At 44.9% G+C, this 20823-nt stretch overlaps 2 protein-coding genes across 2 annotated transcripts in view; both read left to right on the forward strand.

The window, feature by feature from the left end:
* The window catches only part of LOC117777400 (hemicentin-1-like), a 1765934-nt gene that overhangs the window by 308219 nt on the left and 1436892 nt on the right, over nt 1-20823 (forward strand). The gene's annotated exons all lie outside the window — the stretch shown is intronic.
* hamp (hepcidin antimicrobial peptide) lies at nt 3669-4667 on the forward strand. The gene is made up of 3 exons (XM_034612267.1): nt 3669-3976; nt 4078-4155; nt 4275-4667. The coding sequence occupies exons 1-3, from the start codon at nt 3890-3892 to the stop codon at nt 4380-4382; spliced, it is 273 nt and encodes a 90-aa protein (XP_034468158.1). The 5' UTR covers nt 3669-3889; the 3' UTR covers nt 4383-4667.

Consider the following 20823-nt stretch of genomic DNA (forward strand, 5'->3'; position numbering starts at 1 on the left):
TTCATGTCCTGTAGGCCTCTCTTACCTTTGTGCTTTCCGAGCTACAGGAACACGCCGTCGGGAGCATGTTTTGTCCACCGCCTCCGCTTGTTTCACATTCCCTCCCTGTCGGAGGTTGTTATTTGTGGAAAATGGCAGACGGAGAGACTTTTATTCCACCTGACACACCTTGTGTACCACACCGACTCTCATCTGGCTCAGGCCACATTAATAACTACACTGCAGCTGTCTTGCTCATAATAGCGGCAGCAGCACAAAGGTCTGTGTTCTGCAGCTGTCAGGAGACGGCGGATGAAAGAAATGAGCTCAGATTTTTCTGGAGTTGCCAGGGTCTCAGATCTGTCCTCAGTGCTGATCACACATCAGGGAATTTTTCACATATTGCATATGTTGAAAGTTTGACTCCAATGTGAAGCCCTGGGACACAGTTTGGATTCGTCCCACAAATAAGAAGTAAGAGGCGATAGCTCCTGTAAATAATGTTTTTTAAAACAAAACAAGTTCTGCTAAGTTCAGAGTTAGGTTGTTAATGCCACAGCAAATATTACATCATCATTTCTGAAAGTAAATCTTTAAAACTATTTTAGGATATCGTTAATTCAGTAAGCTTCTTAAAGTCCCTCAGTGAGGTCTGGAAATATAATGGTGACAGATTAGCACTAAATTAAAAGATTGTGACAAGATTACGAGTAAATCAGCATCATATAAACATTACAACTCAAATGACAAAAACTCTGGATTAGCCGATCAATGGTCTCAGACGCTTCAGTCAATATCACATCAGCCTCAGGTAAGAAGAAAGGTCTGGTGTTGTGTGCAGAATGTGCAGAATATCACAGAGAGTATTCATGTCTAAATATCTCATCAATGTTACATTTTAAAAGGTGCATTTTGAGGTGTATCACAGATTTTAATACAGAGATTGACGCCCAGTTCAGCATAAACAAAGATTACAAATTACATCATATTAAATATACACTATTATACACTTGTATATATAGTCCAGAAATATAAAAGACAAAAAGGAAGTTGCCTGATAACCTAAATGATTATTTGTCATAAGGCATATTCTTAAACAGTGGACATGCAAATACTATGTTACATATACTTTACTCTGAAATGCATGTATCTGGAGAAGAGAAATAATTTAACACAGTTTTATATGGCAACGCAAAATATGAAAACTACAACGGCTGGATTTTTACAACAATAAACAACTGTTGGGGAACCAACAATCTTTTAATCCCTGTTTTAGTCAATTGTTTTTTATTTTATTTGAAGTAAAAATGCTTTAATTGAAATAGTCTTCGATCTAAATAAATGTGCCATGAGTCTCAGATGCAGCCGGACGAACCCTTTCTACTGTGATATTTTTAACACAAGTATCTGTACTTGTACATTCAAGAATTAGATGTGACTCCTTCTTGGAAAAATTGAAGTTCCAGTAAGATACAGGAACTTGCTTCTCATTCGTCACACACGGGAATTCTCAAAGTGAAGCAACCCTGTTAACCTGAGCTCCACAGCGCCCCCTTCATCCTGACAGTTGCATTGCACTTTACCAGGAGCAGCACGTGATAATGAAACGTTCTCGTGTTTGATTACAGATGTTTAGGTTGTACCATCACTGCTCCTTCTGTGGCCCACTTCTAACTGGAACATGTGGCGACAGTTTGGCTGCTTCGGGGTCCACTGTTTTGGAGAGTGTTTTCTGACAGGGGACTGGTTTGACATGTTGAATGTCTCTCAGCTCCATATAAAGCAGGCTGGGGGGGGAGGAGGGCGGAGGGGGTGAGAAATGGACAAGGACAGGGGAGAGGACGATGATGAAACACGGACAGACGGGGGCAATGGCCTCGACCAGGAGGAAAGAGGTAGCGTGGCGCCTGCTGAGGTGAATCTGTCCGCCGCGCTGGTGCCTGGCTTTGTTTGGCCAGAAGATTACTGATTGCCTCAGCGGCTGTTCAGTAACACGCATGCTCAGGAAAACACAGATCTATAAACTCTCTCTTTTTGGGGGTTTTCACTTGTTTTAGTTTTTTGCGTTTCCTTCCTTTTTTCACGCACTCATGTTAGTCACATTCTGATTCATCCTGAGTTGTGTCTCGCTTGGTGAAACAAGACAAACGATGACGAGTGTTCATCACATGTGCTCCAGCTTCCTCTTCGTCATGCACACAGAAACAAAAACATGGGATGTTATTAGGTGTATTTCTTGTGGCTGGGGTTGTGCAAGCGCACGGGGCCTGCAGGGTTATCAGAGGTCGAGACAGACCTGAGATGTGTTGTTTCACTAATTGACTCCACACACGCAGGCCATTTGTGAAAGGTGTAATGAGAATTAGAAATCGCCCCCTCCCTGATTTTATCAATAGGCCCGGCCCACCGTTTATCAGTTTGCACCTTTATTTGGCCCTTTTCTAATTTCATCTCCACCACTATTGATTTTCTGAATTCATCCACAGCCCCGATGTTGTTGTGGAATAGTTTTCTCGCGCTGACAGGTTAATTAATCTTCAGGTGTTTATCGCCGCTGCAGCGATAAGGGGGGGGAAAAAATATATTCATACAGATTTGGAGTTGTGTTTTTTTGCTCTGCAGTTATTTACAATCTGGGCCATTATCATTGTGTCACTGTCATTAAATACACACTGTTTTAATTTCCGCACATTTTCAAATATTTATGAGTCACAGTATCAACAGCTGTGTGCTCGGAAATTAGCGATTACGTTTTAATGGAACTAAAGCAGCTGCTCTTTAGTTTTTTTGGGGTTTCTGGGTTCTTCATTATGTAAGAATGATGAATGAAGTCGACAGTATCCAAACTATAGATTATGTGTAATAAATGAAACATGAAAAATGAAGAGCTTGTGTTATATACATGAAGTCAATGATATACAATCCTGTATTTCTGCTGCAGGGTAAAACACCTGAAGCAACGTTGTTCAGATGTAATAAACCTCATCAGATGGCATTAAATCCATCTTTATCTAATTCATATAGATACACCTTGACTCCCAAATGAACGTTTTTAATCCTGGCTACTATTCCACTGCTCTCAAAGGGATTTAATTTGGTTTCACTGCAGGTTCCATGTGTATTATGCAAAAACTGAATGTGTTGAAAATGAGGGACTAATTGTTCCATTTGAGAGGTTGTAATTACATCCTTTAGACTGAGCAATGGATATTCCAGAGTGTCTCCTCCTCCGCAGCGAAGGATTTCCAGCGTGGTGCTGCTCAGTCGGCCGTGCAGCACACTGACCCGTGCAGTCTCGGCCTTTTCAGTGGGAATTTCCAGCGCTCGCTGCCCGTTTGCTCTGGGAAAAGTCACATCTACAAGTATTTAATAAGCACTGGAATACAGGATGATGTAAAAAAATCATGGTCTCCATCAGCAGCAGCAGCAGCGGGTTGCTCATGAGTGGAATTGTGTGCCCTGTTTGAGGAAAGTAATTTAATATTAAAGTTCATAGCTGATTTGATATTGCAGAACTCTCCAAAATAGATGAGGGCATTTCAGAAGGAGAGTTGCAGAAGTACGAGGAGGAGGAATGAGGAGGTCAGAACTTCCCCAGCAGAGTTAGGTAACTGCTGCCCGGAATGGGACGGGCCTGCAGCAGCGATGAGGCAACACCCAGACAAAGTGCACATAAATACAAGTGAACTCCGCAAACCCGACCATCAGACTGTGCACACGCTGACAGGGGGTCACCACAACAACATCTGAAGAAACCCACGTTCCTAGAGAACCACGAATCCATCACCGGGAGCCAAAGAACACAGGACGCTGTGGTGCTCGTCGGTGGCCTGACACCCATGAGACAGAAGACCTACAAGCTCTAAGCTTCAGAAGGATTTCCTCACTCGTCGTCTAAACCTCCCTCAAAATGAAGGCATTCAGCATTGCAGTTGCAGTGACACTCGTGCTCGCCTTTGTTTGCATTCAGGACAGCTCTGCCGTCCCATTCCAAGGGGTAAGAACATGACTTTAACTCGCTTCATTTGCTTATTAGCCGTAAATGTTTTGTCAGGATGCTGAGACGCGGCTCCTAAATGTGCCGTAATTCATTAACAGGTGCAGGAGCTGGAGGAGGCAGGGGGCAATGACACTCCAGTTGCGGAACATCAAGTGATGTCAATGGAATCGTGGATGGTACGTTCAATCGACTGGATGAATTAAGCCAATTACCGTGAGCGCGTTGACATTTAAGTGGCTGTGTTTGAGCCCGGCGCTACAGGGGAATGAACGCTCATGTGTCTTGTCTTCCACAGGAGAGTCCCATCAGGCAGAAGCGCCACATCAGCCACATCTCCTTGTGCCGCTGGTGCTGCAACTGCTGCAAGGCCAACAAGGGCTGTGGCTTCTGCTGCAGGTTCTGAGGATTCCCGCAACAACCTCCAAATGTATTAATTTATTACACTTTTTGTCGAGAAATGTCCTTTTTCTTGACCTCTTTTGTAATTTTGTATAATCTTTAAAAAACGGGGTACGATTCATGGAAAAAAGCACTTTGAATAAATAAAGAGCTGCTCTGTGTATTTATTGTGCATGTTTGTAATACTGTCACCCCGAAACTCTGTTTGTAAACTGAATGAAGTGTCGGTCCAGATGTGGCTGTTTCTTTATCTAAATTAAATCTGTTAATAAAGGATGAAAATAATGAGCGTCTGAAGCAAATACATGTTTTTGTTGTGATGAAGAAGGAAAATGATTTGAGTCGGCGACAGGTTTATCACAATCGCCCGGAGGACATGAGCTGAATCTTGTGTGTCTCATTAATCACAAGATATTAAAGGTCCAGTGTGTAAGATTTAGGTGAAAGGATCTATTGGCAGAAAATAATCCTACTGGTGTTCTCACTAGTGTGTTTCACCTAAATTGTACGAATTGTTGTTTTATTTACCTTAGAATGGGCCCTTTAAGTTTAAATACTTTATATTTACATCGGGTCCTCTCTATGGAGGCCGCCATGTTTTTTTTTTACAGTAGCCCAAACTGGACAAACTAAAAACCTTTTGAGTTTGTATGACAACTGAAGCTACCACAGGTTCTCTTTCCTGTTTGGAAGAGGAGGGTGAGGTGAGCTTTACCACTAGATGTCACTAAATCCTACACCCTGAACCTTTAAGCGATAAAAGGAAATCTCATTTTGCTGTGGACAATATACAAACACTCCACTATTTTTACCTCCGCCTAGTGGCCAAAGTCATATACTTTCTAAATTGAATCACAATGAGGTGAAAAGTACGTAAAACCTTTTACTTTCTCCACATTTGACGTCGTTGGCTTGTTTGCCCATCAGCATTTTAGTCGTGACTACATTCTTCTTAAAACATTTATTTTTCTTGTAAAAACCCTTCAGTGCATAGAAAGTAACACATTTCCTGTTTCCTAGAGTGTCAGTAGAAGTTATTTTCCAGTCTGGGCAGCTTCCAGGCTGGTGGGTGCCAGAAAAACATCTAAGTTCCTCGTGATGACGTAACTTATATGAAGTGAATGTGGGGGAAGTGTGAAGTCCTGTCGGATGTTTGGTGTTTTGCCGTGTGAGCTGTTAGAGCTGTGTGAAACATTCAGTGGGGGAAAAAAGAAAGTGCCGAGGACTTCAGATCACCGACATTACGCCAACACTATGGCAGTGTGCCCCCTGCTTGTTCAGCCTGTTATTGCAACTGAGAGAAAAATGAATCATAAAATGTCTCAAAGATGTCTCCTTCATTATTCCACCTCAGTGAGCATGATATCTAACTATTGAGCCCTGGCACAACACATTACATTACAAGCCAGGCCAAAGAAATGAACGGACGTCTCAAAATAAACCCAAAAGAAAAATATGGCAGTGTGTGTGTGTGTGTGTGTGTGAAGAATGAAGAATATTTTCAAATCTGCTACTTTCTCCCCTTTACTTCTTTTTGTTTGTAACACTGCAGTGGACTGAATAGCCTTTAACACTCCATCATCTTGAGTTTTAAACTCTAAATGTCCTCTTGAACTTATTCCATCATTTGCTATCTATGGTTATATATAAATAGGTGACACATTAAAGAAAATAGAATATAAAACTATTTTATTGTCACAAATTGTTGCTGTTGATCCCTTTTTTCATTATTTGGTAACATTTCACCAGGAGGTTATGCTTTTAAATTAAATTAGTTTAGTACATATTCTTCCTCTTGCAATACTATTATTATTATTGTTATTATACCAGAGCAGTTTCAAAGCCGCAGTTTGGGAAGTGCAGAGCAACAAATGAGCCGACAACCGCAGCATCAAAGACCCTGCCAGAATAAACAGGCTCATAATTTGTGATAAGCTGTGACCAGGAAAGAAACTCCTATTCATTTCATTTCAAGCCACAAAGCATCTGTTTAATGTTTTCCACAGCACGTGCACGCACACACACACACACACACACACAATTAAATACAATCAGTCTGGATTGACAGTTAATCATTTTCATAGTAATCAAGTTCTGGTGATGGCTGATCATTTTATAAACTTCCATGAATTTCTGTGTATTGTCATGTCATCACAAACACTCACTCAAGAGTAATAACACAACTGACATCCCTCAATATTCATTGTAATTTAACAGCAGCTGTGTATACGTGTCTGTCACTCCATATGTCCACATGTCAAATTCTATGAACTACGTCTCGGTGATTAAATTTAAAATTTAAAATGTTTGCCATAGGCGTGTATCGAAGCTTCCACCCATTCTACCGAGGTGTAGCACGTCCAGATTGACCAAACTCTATTTCATGTATGTTACCTGGTCGGTTTCGGCGCCGCCCCCCCCCCGATTATCTGCCCAAATAATCCTGAAGTGTCAAAATAATCTTGATGCTACCGATTGACTCGGAGCCCCCCCCGATCTCGAATAATCTGCTCCGACAGAAACCCGCAATATCGTGAAGGGGGAGAGAGACCGAGCCGATTGGGAAGCGTCCCCAACCGGATGTTGCGTACTTGTACAGCTGTGACTTCAGACGTCTTAGCCTCGCTTGCTGCCGCCATTTAGTCACTGAAGAACAAAGTATTATGGGATAGGTTGGGCTGGGAAGGATCCACCTGGTGGATTGCTTTCGGGGTGGAAGGACACATTTGTTGGCCGTATTTGGAGAAGCCTTCGTTTAGTTGTGCCGCTGTGACGCAATCGTTCTCCAAATGCAGCCTCCACATTGAGACACAGCATTTGTCATATCAGGAAGAGGAGCAGGTGGATTTAATAACATAATTGAAGGCTACATTCTAATAAGTGCATCTCACAGCAGGAAAAGCACAGATGCAAACAGCACTTAGCAGAGCACATGGCCTCCGCCATGGCCCCTTAAATCCAATCAAGCTGCTCAAACTCATATATATTAGTCCCCTGAAGATGCCCGAGTAAAAAAAAAAAGCAAGACCCATGAATGGATCGGAAATTGATGAAAAATGGTCCAAAAATAACCCTTGGTATGTAAAAAAAAAGTGAAAGAAAAATTCCTGGGTTCTTCCATTCATCCAGTAAATGTTGTGGTAATCTGTCCTGTAGTTTTTTTGCGTAATCCTGCTGAATAATGAACAAAGGCAGAGGAAATTGGTGGAGGTAACTCAATTCTGGGTCCATTATTATTTCATCAGTTATTAGTTAACAGCAACTTGATGTTAAATTGAAGTATTGCTGCATTGTTGATTAACCCCCCTCTGTTGAATTTAATTGATTACGTTAACAGATTTGGCCGTTAAAGAGTAACTTGTAAATAATGAAACCAGACCTCAAACGAAAAACTAAAATAATGTGTTTTTCAAAAAGTGAGGATAATCCTCCAGAAAGCTTGTTTGTTTACTCCGATCATCGGACGAAGGGCAAAGCTACAAAATATGCAGGAAACATATTTTATCTGTATTTCTATATCACACACAGTTACATAATTACTCTTCATCACGGTACGGTTGGTTTGTAAGAAAATTATCTTCAAGTAATTTCTTTAAAATTCCGCTGAAGGTGAAACCACCTGTCAGTGGGAATTCAGCTTGATCTAAAGACCATCATCCACTTCACGCTGCCTTTTCCTGAAACCCATTTTCCCAGTTGTATATCCAGCCGTATTTTACTCCTGTGATATTGCCAGCAGTCACAAGAAGGTGACTATTTGTCATAATTATGGATCGCCGCGGCGCAGCCTTTGGGTAAAGTGAGCGAGCGTGCTTGAGGAATGCTGCGATGACCTAAGGGCTCTTGAGCCCAGGTGTGATTTAAAAAGACAGGGCTGGGAATAGACATAGACGTTCTCTCACTCTCCTCCCGTCCTCCATTGATCACAGGCCTCGGAGAAAACATGTTAATCGACTCCTCGGCTGCTGAGAAACGACCCCCCCCCCCCCCCCCCCCCCCCCCCCCCCCATTCCCGAGCTTTTTGGAGAACATTTAGAAGCCTGACGCTGCTATTGACCAGCGGCCATTGCTGAGATTCCACCACCTTTAGTAAAAGAGAGCCTCTTCCTCCCGCTGCCCGAATCACTTCTCCTCACGGCCTGTGCAATGCATCGCACAATACCATTTGCATTTAGATCACCCCCTTCTTTGTTGCATTGCACATTGTGTGTCGGTATCCCAGTCGATACTGCGGTGGGCTCCTAAGAAGAATGGATGGGGGTGGTAATGAAGGTGAACCACCAACACAAACACGCCGCCCGGCCGTTCCTCTGCCCGGCGCCGTGCAGCACCTGGAGTCGTTAGTTTTAATTAGCGGAGGGGAGTGATAGGAGCTCCTCTCCCCTCCCACCCACTCTTTCCCTCTGGAGGGGAGCAGCTGAATACTCGCCCTCACGCTGCTGCATATTTCTTTTTTTTCATTGGTATTTATTGTAATTGATCCAACAGATCCAAAACCCACAATAATTGTATCCTCCTGCAAGTGAGTGTTTGTTTGGATGGAAAAAAAATATATCGTCGACATCAACATATTGATTAGTTTTTGTTGGATTGGTTAATTAAAGTCATTTTTTCCTCTATTCTGGTTCCAACAGCTGTGCAACACGAGCGGGCTCCTCTCGTACGAAGCGCTGCTCGGAGCCTTAGTGGAAATCTGTGTTGGCTGTGAAAGAGAGGAGAAGTCTGTTGACAGAGAATGGCACATGGTTTGTCGAGTGGGCAGCTCTCCACAGATTTTTCATGGAATTAACCTCCTGACAGTTGCAGAAAGTTGAGCAGCAGCTACTCGCATCCTTAAACACCGCATCCCTTCTCCATCCTTGCACTGATAAGACCTGGAGTCACCTACGCTGCCCTGCCACTCCACCCACGCACCGCGGACGCCTTGTTAGCCGAGGCAGAGGGGAAAGCGAGTGCGCCGTCTTCTAAAGTCAGGCGAAAGCAGGAGATTAGCTGGTAGGCACTGATAACGTCCTGTGATATTTCAGAAAATCTCCTGTTTGTCTAATATTACACTTCCTATTGCTCGTCCAATCTTCCAATCTTTATCTGTTTCATTCTTATTCAAAGCTGCGTTTGGAGGATTTGGTTCCTGATAGAATTGCTCAGCTCCAGCCCCCCCCCCCCCCTCTCTTTTCCGGTGAAGCATATTCCATAATTTACATTACCTATCAAATCTTCCAGTCCCTCGCTGTCAAATACTCCTCACTGCCTTCCCAGCCTACCGGAATAGCGTAAGCCCATACCTCATCCTCAAAATGCATGCGTGCCAAGCGGTGGCGGTGGGGAGGGGGTGCGACGTCTGCAGAGGTTTGATGGACTTATTTCTGAAAAAATAAGTCCAGTGTTTTGAAAACCGTCAACACTCTGGCAATCCCATTGGTATGTAAAGTCCTATCTTGGTTCAGACATGTGGAACTTTTTTTTTCGTCCTTTTTCCCCGAAGTTTCTCGCAGTCAAACTGTGGAAATGTACAAGTGCAGTGCAGGGCTATTGTGCTCTCCCTCTTCCAGCCTGCACATGGATATGAGGCAACTTGTGTGGGTAAAGTAAAACATCTGAGGTGAAGCATTGCCACCGGGGCGAAATCTGACACAGTCTGCCTCTGCAAAACCATAAACCTGATACCCCTAGGCAATATTCTCAGATTGTGACCATACACACTGTATACACACACACATCAGAATATGCATACTGCACAGCCTCACATCTCCCAGCGCCTCCCTAAACTCGTGCAAATTTGTGTACCCTCCCCCTCGCATGCACATGGCCATGTGTTAAAATCAGAATCATGTCCGTGTTACTCAGACTTATATTACCCTTGGGAGGGCGATGTGTTTGAGTGCTGCGCCGTACCCCTTGGTCCGTGCTGATTATATCAAACAATATGCAGCACGGCGGGAATGCATAAGGAGAGTGGGTGCGTTCCCCCCCCCCCCAAGGCTGAACTGTGCAAGAAGCCGCTTTATCTCAGGGCTCAGTTTAATACGCCAGACTTCGGAGGAGCCACCCTGGGGTGGATAGATAGGGCTTGTCATTGTTTTACTGGCTCACACTCTACTATGGAGCTGTATAGGCTCCCCTGTGAGTCTCTAGTCAATGTAGCCACGCTGCAAAAATCCTACAGCATGGATTTGTCATTCCAGCCCTCACACACACGTTCCATCACTTATCAGCCGGTGTGTGCGCGGAGACACCGAAGTGAATGTTGTTTGGAGTCTCTGCATAAATGTGACTGTTTCAGATCAGTGTGAGAGATAACGAGGCTCTTTTCTCTTCTGTCAAAGAAGGTGCACGTCAGCCGTGCTCTTATAGTAAAGACTCTGGATATGGAATCGCACCTAGAATAAAGGATCATAATGCAAAACCAGGAGAGCATGTCCAAAGTTGAGAGGTCAAATTAGTCCGGGATTTATGTGACAAACTAATACAAGGTACATACGTCGCTCTGGGATCACGCATCAGTGCATTTCCATGTAATACTATAAATGACTTACTTAATCTGTTCTCACCCTTTAAAGGTCTCCCTCTTTCTCAGCCTCTCCTTCGGCCTTGATTCACATCCATCACCACGTAGGCCCGGTGGCCTGAAACAAGCCTGTCCACGTATAACGGATGGTTAAGATTAGCCACCTCTGTGTATATGTGGCGTGGCGAGTTGAATGCCGTTCGTGAGGCTGGTGATTTGTGAGGTCACGTGCGGCGGTACAGTGGGGACGGATATTAGCGGGTCGTTTGGAGTCCCAGGACGGCCATGTTTCCTGCTGACGCCATCACATCTGTAGGCAAATGTGCACGTGGCTACAGTTCCCCTCATCTCCAATGCCACGGCTCTTGCACAAATAACTTCCTCCCGGACCCAAAAATGAGCTTCGCGTTGCACCATCCATCGATTGGGTTTTCCTTCTCCGGCTCCCCTCCCCCCTGCCGCTGGCGAGTCTCTCTCTCTCTCTCTCTCTCTTTTAAAAGGCGCTGCACTCTCCGTCTTCTTCAGCTTGCTTCCCTGTTACATCTCGGTGTTATTTTCTTTAGGTGAAATTGCAATTTCAATTTAATCCAATTCAGGGAGCAGCGACGAAGTCTGACTGAGTATTAAAGAAAGACAAAGAAAACATGATGGGGAGTTTCTTTCAAAGGCAACTGAAGCCGGAGAGGAGGAAAAATCTTTTATCTGAACATTTGTCGGTCAACAACAACAACAAGACGCATGAATATATTTTGATAAAAGGCACATGTTCTGGCTTTGTGTATTTCGTGTCTCGTGGTGCAGACTTTGCAACGATGCACAGGACCGAAGCATGATCGGAGAGGGGTGAGAAAGTGCATTCGAAAGGAAAATCATCCTTAATTAAGAAAATCCTTTTTCTGCTTTCTTTGCTGCACTGAGCTCTCAAAGGCAAACACCACCCGGAATCCTTACATCCTCTTATGTAAGTCTGACCTGATTCGCCTGAGAGGGATTTTCTAAGCGCCTCTTGAAAGCAACGCATTAATGATAACGACACGGCTTTGTTTGTTTTTCACGTCACCTCAAAGGGATTTCAAGGAAGGTGATTCTGTTTGTTCCCCGAGCAGCTAAATCAAAGCTTCGGTGTTTGCATTGTGTTAGTGCATGTGTTAATGCATGTGTGTGTGTGATGACTCAGCACTTTCCAGACAATCTAAATGATCAATAAACTTGTTAGAGCAGCCGTCATGTTTTCCCCGTTCTTCAGGGAAAGGTTCTCATCAAAAGTCGATCACAGAAGCTCCACACGGGCGCCAAGAGCCTCCGGAAGGTTCCTCTTCTCTCCCCTGGGTGGAAATCAGGTGATGATGCCGACTTGAAGAGTTATTTATTAGACTCACACGCACGCAGCATCTTTACCCTCCTGCTGAGTCAGCTCTCCACCGGCGCTCAAGAGCATAAATCAGCAAAACCGGGCCTCGTTCCCCCAAACATTCATCCACCTATTCGTGCATCTCGAACCGTGTGTGTGTGTGTGTGTGTGTGTGTGTGTGTGTGTGTGTGTGTGTGTGTGTGGGGGGGGGGGGGGGGGGGGGGGGGGTTTAGTGTGTGTCTGTCATCTGTTGCAACCAAATGCCCCAAGCACACACAGGCAATTGGATTTCCAGAGCCAAACGGCTACCGTACGACACAGCTGGGGAGGGGGTTCCCTTCCGTCCTCAAGTGTGACTTCCCCCTCGACAAACATCCCGTCTGTGCTCGCTGCTGCGTGACAAGGTAAATGGAGAGGAACATAGTTTTGGGGGAAAGGGGAGCTGAGACACACCCAGCTGTTGCCTCAGTCGGAGAACTGTGCCAAATCCTGACTCTGGTTAGTCCACCTTGTTAATCTACTGCCATCTCACCTATTCTCCAAGTGGCCATCCACCATGCTCCACTGCACATCCTGGATGACTCCGCTTCCAGTCTGTTCCAGGCCGGCAAGAGTCGGGGCCAGAGCGGTGGCCTGAGGTGGCACTGCCCCCCCCCCCCCTGAAATCTGTATTAAATTACCATAGGCATTTCTTGTTGGTAAAGTCAATCATATGAGCACATATCACATGACATTTCACGCAGAATTAGCGTGTGCGTGCCGGTATAAACAGGAAGCAGATGGTCTACTCTGCAGACAGTTGCTTAGTTACAGAAGAAAGTACGAACAAGAAACAGCAATGGCCAAAAATAAGACGAGGGTTCTGACTAATAAGAGCCAATCAGGAGACAAATACAGGTGATCGAGTAATTGTTTCCAAACTTCTACACTAAAATGTGTCCAGCAGCGTTTCCTTCTTCATTTCAGGCGCCAGAGAGCCGCGTGGACGACGGCATAAACGTAGCAACAATGAATGTGGATTTATCCTTGACATTTTATTTGACATCCAATTACTACACAAAATAAACACTGCAGCTATTAAAAATCTAAAAATGTATTACACAGATTTTGTACGTGTTTTACAAGGTGGGCCCTTCTGCTCCTTTACTACACCTGCCTCCGATGGACGAGGCCGTCAAGGCCACCACTGAAGCACTGACTCACTCTGCCACGGCTGGAGAAGCGTTTTCTCATCCCCTCTACAAACAGGTTGAGCTCAGATAAGGTCCCTGTGGGGGAACCTGCATAAAAAAAAAACACTTCCTGCTCCTCCTGTTTTATACGCTCCATTATTCTAGTGGGGCTGATAAAGTATCGACTCCTCAGCTTGTAAACCGTTATGACCTTTAGCTGTTTTTCTGTAGACTTTCATGGCGAGACAAAACAAAGCCACTGATAATTTACTCGGGACTATTTACTCCCAGTGTATTCTGGAGCAGGATCATAAAATATGCGTCAGTGACACTAAACGTTCTCGCTTGATATGTTTCTGATAAAAACACCAGTTACTGATCAAATTTTAATTTGAGCTTTTATTTTGATTTTGCAGACGTTTTATCGAAAAAGAGAAAAGCATCAGCCGGCATGGGACGGCAGCAAATGGATTCCTAACCATTCAAGTAGTCCTTTCTGAAATATAATCCATCAATGAATCATAAAGAACATCATTATGACTCTGAGCCTCTTTATTCTGTCGCGTCCTGGGTGCTTGGGGTATTTTTATGGAGCACTTCATTTCTCAAATGTAATATCTCTTTCTTCTCCGCCTTCTGAGCCTCCCTTAAAACATAAATCCACTCCAGACTAGCGTGCGCCGCAGTCCACAACGATTCCACCGTCTCGCAGATTAAGGCAGAGTGATCCAAACAACTTGGCAACGCTCTCCCTGACACTGCACTGATTTGCAAACTGATTACCATTTAAAAAAAACAAAAAAAAACACACTGCAGTGTATTTGAAGAGGTGTCATTTTACTCATCTGAAAAAAAGAAGAAGCAAATAACAGAAAGAGAAAGGGAAAGTGGCAGAGGAGGGGAGGGGGGAGACGAAAAGGAGAGAGGGGAGAGAAGGAGGCTACTGATTGGGATGGTGCATCGAACGAGGTGGGGGGGAGAATGGCGAGCGACAGGAGAAGATGGGGTTAGCTGCTTTGAGACGAGCTTAAAAAAGAAGGGACGGAGGAGGAGGGAGCTGCAGGAGAAGACGGTGTTTTAATTGAGGAGTGTGAAGCAGACAGAGTCGTTAAACGAGAGGTGTACAGTAGGTACGCTGGGGTGAGACAAAGTCAAAGGCATGAAGGCATGAACAAAAGGAGCGGCGCACTGCCAAAAATAAATGCCATGGAAAATGCTGTGATCCCATGTCGCTGTGAGGGAGTCTTATGTCTGTGTGTTTGTGTGCTCAGCCATAAGCCTGCCTGCCGCCGCCGGGCCCCTCGACACGGGGCCGGGCCACAGTCCAGAGGGCTCAGGTAATTTGACGGATCGTGCCACTCAGGCCGGTGATACCTGCAGCTCTCCCTTGCTAGGGATTGTTTCCCCAAGCTTGTTTGGCCCAGACCGGCGCGGCCGACATAAGATGAATAAGCGGCTCCTTCTTCCCGCGCCTGTCTGTGTCTGATCCGTCCTCGCTGCTCCAAGGTCAGCCAGCCGCAGAGTCGCCGAGAATGGGAATGAAAGGCCTGGGAGGGGGAGACAGAGGTGGACGGACGCGGAGGCAGAGGTGGGAGGAAGGGAGGGAGAGAGAAGACAGATGTCAGGGAGTCTACAAGCAAGGTACATGACTTGGGTCTGAGCAGGTCTGCCTTTGCCCTCTGTGTGTCCTGGCTGTTTTCTTTGGTGTGTGTGTGTGTGGGTTTTCTGTGCGTGTAAAAGATGTGAGAAAATACATCAAACGCCATCAGCATGCGGCTGAGACGGAGCCTGTCAGCGCGCAGTTGGCTCGGCCCACCTGCGGTTAAGTGTGTTGGTCTCGCCTTGGTTTCCGCCGCCACATGGAATGAAACCAACGTTCCTGCATTTATTTAACCCTGCTGCTAGAAGAGATGGAGATATGGAGATATCTCCGTGTGTTAGCCTGTGCACATGTGTGTTGTTTTCCTTCTTCCATTATAATCACATTTTCAAACATCTTGAGGATATTTTCCCAAACCAATCACTAAACAAAACACAGATATTGAAGGACTCAGCAAAACCCCATATTCTGCTAAATGCGATGTCCCCAAGAAATTATGTTTATTTAATACTGATTTGTTTTGGGAAATGCATTTTAGGGGGAAACATAACTGCTCCCTGGAGTTATGTTCCGCTGCAATATTGTATTAAGCAAAGGAAATGCTGCATTTTCGTAGAGAAGAAGAAGGGAATCGTTCGGGTGGATGGTGGGAGAACAACATCCAGGAGCGGAGACCAGGACGTGAGGCGTCGGCAACAAAAAAATAACTTTTCTCTAAACTTAACCAAGTGCTGAGCTTCAGAATAACCGGTGATTAACTTAAATCGTGCCTTAGTTGCTTCAAACGCACAGAGTAAGATGAAGAGCAGCTTGTTATGAAGGTCGGCAGCCTATCGCAGGTTCATCATAGTGAGACAACACACATATGCAACTTTGGCCACTAGGGAACCACAACTTCCTGTCCCGTAGTCTTAAGGGTCGCTTGGTTCCCCTTCGACCACAGAGCGCACAGCAAACAGCAATGAATGATTGTGATCCGACGTTATATACAAAGAGTCGAAGGAAAAGACAGCGACTGGCGTGTGTTCTTCTTTTCAAATTAGTCTCTGAAGTTATAGCAGAGACGGGAAAAACCACAGGTAAAGAGCATTTGATTCAATTAGAAGGACGACTCAAACAAAACATCCCGTTATGTTGAATAAAATTGGGTCAAGTGAACAAAATAAGTAACATATAGTTGTTTTAATGAAGAATAGTTACATGTTATATCTTTAACCTAACCCCACTCTGCATGTCCTTGGGAGGAAGGACAGGGAATCGAACCTGGTAACCTCTTGCTGTGAGGCAACAGTTCAACCCACTGCATCACCATGCCGCCCAATTTGGCTTTTACCACTGACATTTCATTGAAGCAGCATTTCGTTAAACATATTTACTGCTGCAAATTAGTCGTATAAACGTAATTTCTGGAGAGAGTGTTTACAGAAAACATTTTTTTTATTGATTCACTATCCAAACAAGGGAAGCACCGTATGATTAAGGCAGAGTGCTACAAACCTTTCATTGAGGTCAGGGAAACACCGAAGCTTTAAAAGTGTAGAGTAGTGATGTGTTCAATGCTCAGTCACCAAAACGACCTCTGCAATCTTACTTCGTCCTCACTTCAATCTGAGTGTTCGGCCTCTGAGAGAAAGGATTTGGGTCCGGACGGTAAAGATTAAATCTGACGATAAGGGAAAAGTTTTAAAACACTCGGTCGAATGTTAAAAAACAGGCACAGCTGGACGAGTCTTAACCAGCACAGCCGCAGCGGCCTCGCTCACACTCTGCCATTGTTATTCCCTCTTCCGCATCACCTGTGGCTTAAACTGACCCCTTCAGATCATCCTCCATGATTGGACTTTTCACTTTGTGGCCAGAGCCACCTTATGCCTACTGTGTGCAGCTGGGCGAGGAGGATCCGACGTGACTCGCACTGAGAGAGACTCGGGGACATTTCTGCCTTACAAGGTTTTTCGCTTTTTGTTCAAAATCAAAGAGCGTAAAAGTGGAAGATGTAGCATTTTCCTTTAACCACAGCAGCTCCGGTAAACCACAATGCGACGGTGTTGTTTTAGTGCGGAGGCCATTGTTGATGTTTGGCAGCGCCTTTGTTCTCCTCTGATATCTAACATGAAATCTTTATTTCTAGATTGTGAAAAAAAAAATTGCTTTCGGCTGTTGCGGTCGCTGTTGCTCTCTACGCCCACGTTCAGGAAGGTGTGTTTGTGAGCAGCATGTATCTGAGCGTAGAATCTGTGCGTTTGTGAGGAGTGTACGTGTGTACGTGTGTGTACGTGTGTGACCGTGTGCGTATATGCGCCTCATGAGTGTACTGTATAAATGTCACTACATCATCTCTTTGTGGATACGGCTGAGTAAGTATAGCTCAGAAAATCAATTGAAAGCCCCACGAGCGTAACATAAAACCACATAACGTTTTTGTTTCTTCCATTTCGGAAAAAAACGTTAGCTTAGCTTTAGACTGCAAATCATGTGGATTATTTTTTGCTGCAGTTTGAAAAAAAGAATTGCAATACATATGGATGTTACTCTTTGGGCGAGATATATTTTCTTCTCGCACGCTACGAGAAGCAGCCGTCATTAAAATGTGATTTTCCCCCCCGACACGACACTTGATTTGTGCTGTAAAGGTGTTGGAGACAGTGGATTTGTTTCTCTTATTTAAGGAGCTGTGTGAAACTGTCTGGGGGGGGGGGGGGGATGTAGTCTGTAATACGAGGGCAGCAGCTTCCAGTAATGAGAATAGTTTTTCCAAATGTGCGACCCAGCACATAAAGCCTGCACATTCCTAAAATCATTTCATCAGCTCTCTTCACCCCTGTCCCATTTGCTTTTCTTCTCAGCTAACTTTCTCCGCCTCTCCTCTCCGCCCCCCCCCCCCCCGTTCAATCTCTGCTCTGTCAGTTCGGGGCTCTCGCCTCTCCTTCAGTCATTGATCACAATGGCAACAGCGTAGTGTTTGCTGGTCTGGAAACGTGTGTCTCTGCGGGGAGGGAGAGGAGATCAAACACTTTAATTACTGCCGACTTGTAGGTGGTGCCAGCTACAGGCAGCCGTCATGTAACAGGGACAGGTAGGTGAGGAACGCTCGAGCAAACACGGGACACACCCGGGCAAAAAGCCTTCCTTAATCCAGATGCACTCGCTCACACATCAGCCTTAAAACGCAGTCCTCGTGCACATGGCTCTGACATGGATGGAACTTGAATGTGTGTGACGGGTTTATTCCTCCGCATATTTGTAAGAGAAGAAATCAGCCACTCGTGCGGAAACACCACATGTGCAATAGCTTGCATAAACAGTCAAACGCAGCATGTGCACACTCAATATGAACTTGTACTTTTTCCTCCAGCACGTTCAGTCCCTCACTAAAAAACCTCACGTCCTGTACGACCTAATGACCTCGTGTCATTCAGCCTTTATCGCTCCACTGATTCATTTATAATACCTGCATTGATCCTGGAGAGAAGTACAAGGGGAGGAAGAAAAGGCTGACACAGACCAGCGCCGTGATTGATGCCCTGTCTCTGCCTGTCCCACTGCTGATTCAGAGCTGCAGGCACAGTGGGAACCAACTATCTACCTCACTGGGTTTTTTTTTTATCCCTGCCAGGCAAAGGGGCTTCCCTGTCACTCAGGGCCCAGGCGTCAAACAGCTTTGTCAGAGCTGCAGTGTTTATGCTACTCAAGGTCAGAGGTTGGAGCAAGGTCAATGAGAAGGTGTCACCTGACCTGAGTAGTCATTTAGAATGGGAGGGAAAAACGGGAGATTTTTTAAAGTGCATCCGATATGATCATAAGCAAAGTGTGCACCCCCAACCCCCCAGATAACAGGCCACACACACACACACTGCACTCAATCAATTTTTGCACTATCCCGGTTTGCACTACTCTGACTCCCTATCCACCGTCTGCATACTACATGTACACTGTGTACTATGTTTTAAATACTTATTAAGCATACTTATACTGTATTTTCTGTCTACTTATATGTCCCGGGAATCAGAGAGAAACAGCATTTCAATCCCGTCTATGTCCTGTGCATATGGCAGAATTGACAATAAAGATGACTTTGATCGGAGAAGAAAATCATGAAAAGTCCATTAGTTTAACATTAACACAACGAGAGTGTGAGCGTTCTAATTATGCCAGATACACAAAGCCTTTTGCTGGTGGGACTTTTTGTTATAATTGTTCAGGTTGCTTTGTTTGTGGGCCTCTGGCTTAATGAGCAAATTATCTCTATACTGAATTTTATCTCAGTCCCGGCAATGAAGTGTTTTCATATTTTTCCCTGGGAAAAAAATTTAAACAAGTGGGCAAAATGTAATCAAGGATGCCGATTCTGTCTTATTGTTTGTGAACATAATTCGTACTTTCATCGAGATCCCCCTCAAGGGCGCTTTCTCTCAAAGGTCAGGCTCAAATATTGGAGATAATTACAGCGATATGTGAAATAATACATGTAAAGGGATTAGTCCATTCTTCCAGCATTTCTCACCTGCACTAAATTATTTTTTTATGTGCTCAAATGTTGTGTTTCTCCCGGCCCCACAGGGACGACCAAAAGCACATCAGCTTTATGGTTGTTTGGTCGGGCCTGCACCACAGAAATGGATTTTTTTTCATTAAGAGGTGAGGTCTTTGATACGGTGGATCAATTTTTCAGAAGTGTTTTTCTTTGATAAACAAGGGCTTCCACCCCCCCCCCCCCCTCACCTGGTGAGCACAGGCACAGGCTCGGGCCTCACTCGGCACAGGATGGAGCGAGAGCAGTCAGAGAAGTAATGGAGAAAATAAAGAGAGAACGAGTGAGAGAAAGAGGGTGAAAGAGAGAGGGAGAGAGAGAGAGGGTGGAGTCCTGGAGAGGAACAATTGAAGGTGTAGGCAATGAAGAGTAGAGAATAAATATTTATGTCTTGTAATGTTTCTGCACGACAGATTCTATAATATATTTGAACAGGGCGCTACACCTCAGCCATGAGAAATGTGTTGCACTCTGCCAATAAAGCACACGGGGAGATTTGGAGAGAAAAGGTGGGGAAGGGTAAACAGATCAAGGAAGGCTGTGAAGGAAAGAAGGGATGGAAGCAATGACAGAAAGATGAGAGGAGGGAGAAAGAGAAGAAAGAGAAGAGAGCAACTGATATGGAAGGAGGAGCAGAGGGAGGGGATACAAACAAAAGCACCGACAGGCAGAAATTGACATCACAGGTACGGCAAATGGGACAGCGTACATCAAGCACATCGAGATAGTGTACACAGGGAGAGATGGCAGAAGAAAGAAAGAGAGAGATTTGTGGCCTGCGGAGTGAAGGGCATGAAATGAATAGAGCCAGGGGGCCCACTGGAGTGTGTCCTGGGGATATGTGCGACTGGGTCAGGGAGAGGAGAGTGCTGTGCGAGCAGCGGTGGTTGCAGGCGAGGTCTATAGAACCAGCTAGAGGAAAAGAGAAGAGACGGACATGGACCATTAACCCAGCGATAGTAGCTAACCAGGATCGCTCAGGGAGGGGCGGCGCTGATGGGAGACGCTGGAAGGAAGACGTTCTGAGGGCCAATCAGTGAAATATCTATAAGTGAATATTTATTTAGATGAAATTACCAGTGGTTATTATTTTTAAATCTTTAAACGTTGGGAATGGAAGGTCATGCAGTGCCAAGGCAAAAGATATAAACGTGAGAATAATTAGAATTTAGGAGAAATATAACATCTCCAAAACAGTGGAAAGTCCTGTTCACGTGGGACTAATTTTATTCAGGCGTTTGGAGTGATTTGTAATAATTGCAGTGCTCGTTGGTGGCTGTAAT

Source organism: Hippoglossus hippoglossus, chromosome 16, assembly GCF_009819705.1.
Source record: "Hippoglossus hippoglossus isolate fHipHip1 chromosome 16, fHipHip1.pri, whole genome shotgun sequence".
Taxonomy (NCBI): Eukaryota; Metazoa; Chordata; class Actinopteri; order Pleuronectiformes; family Pleuronectidae; genus Hippoglossus; species Hippoglossus hippoglossus.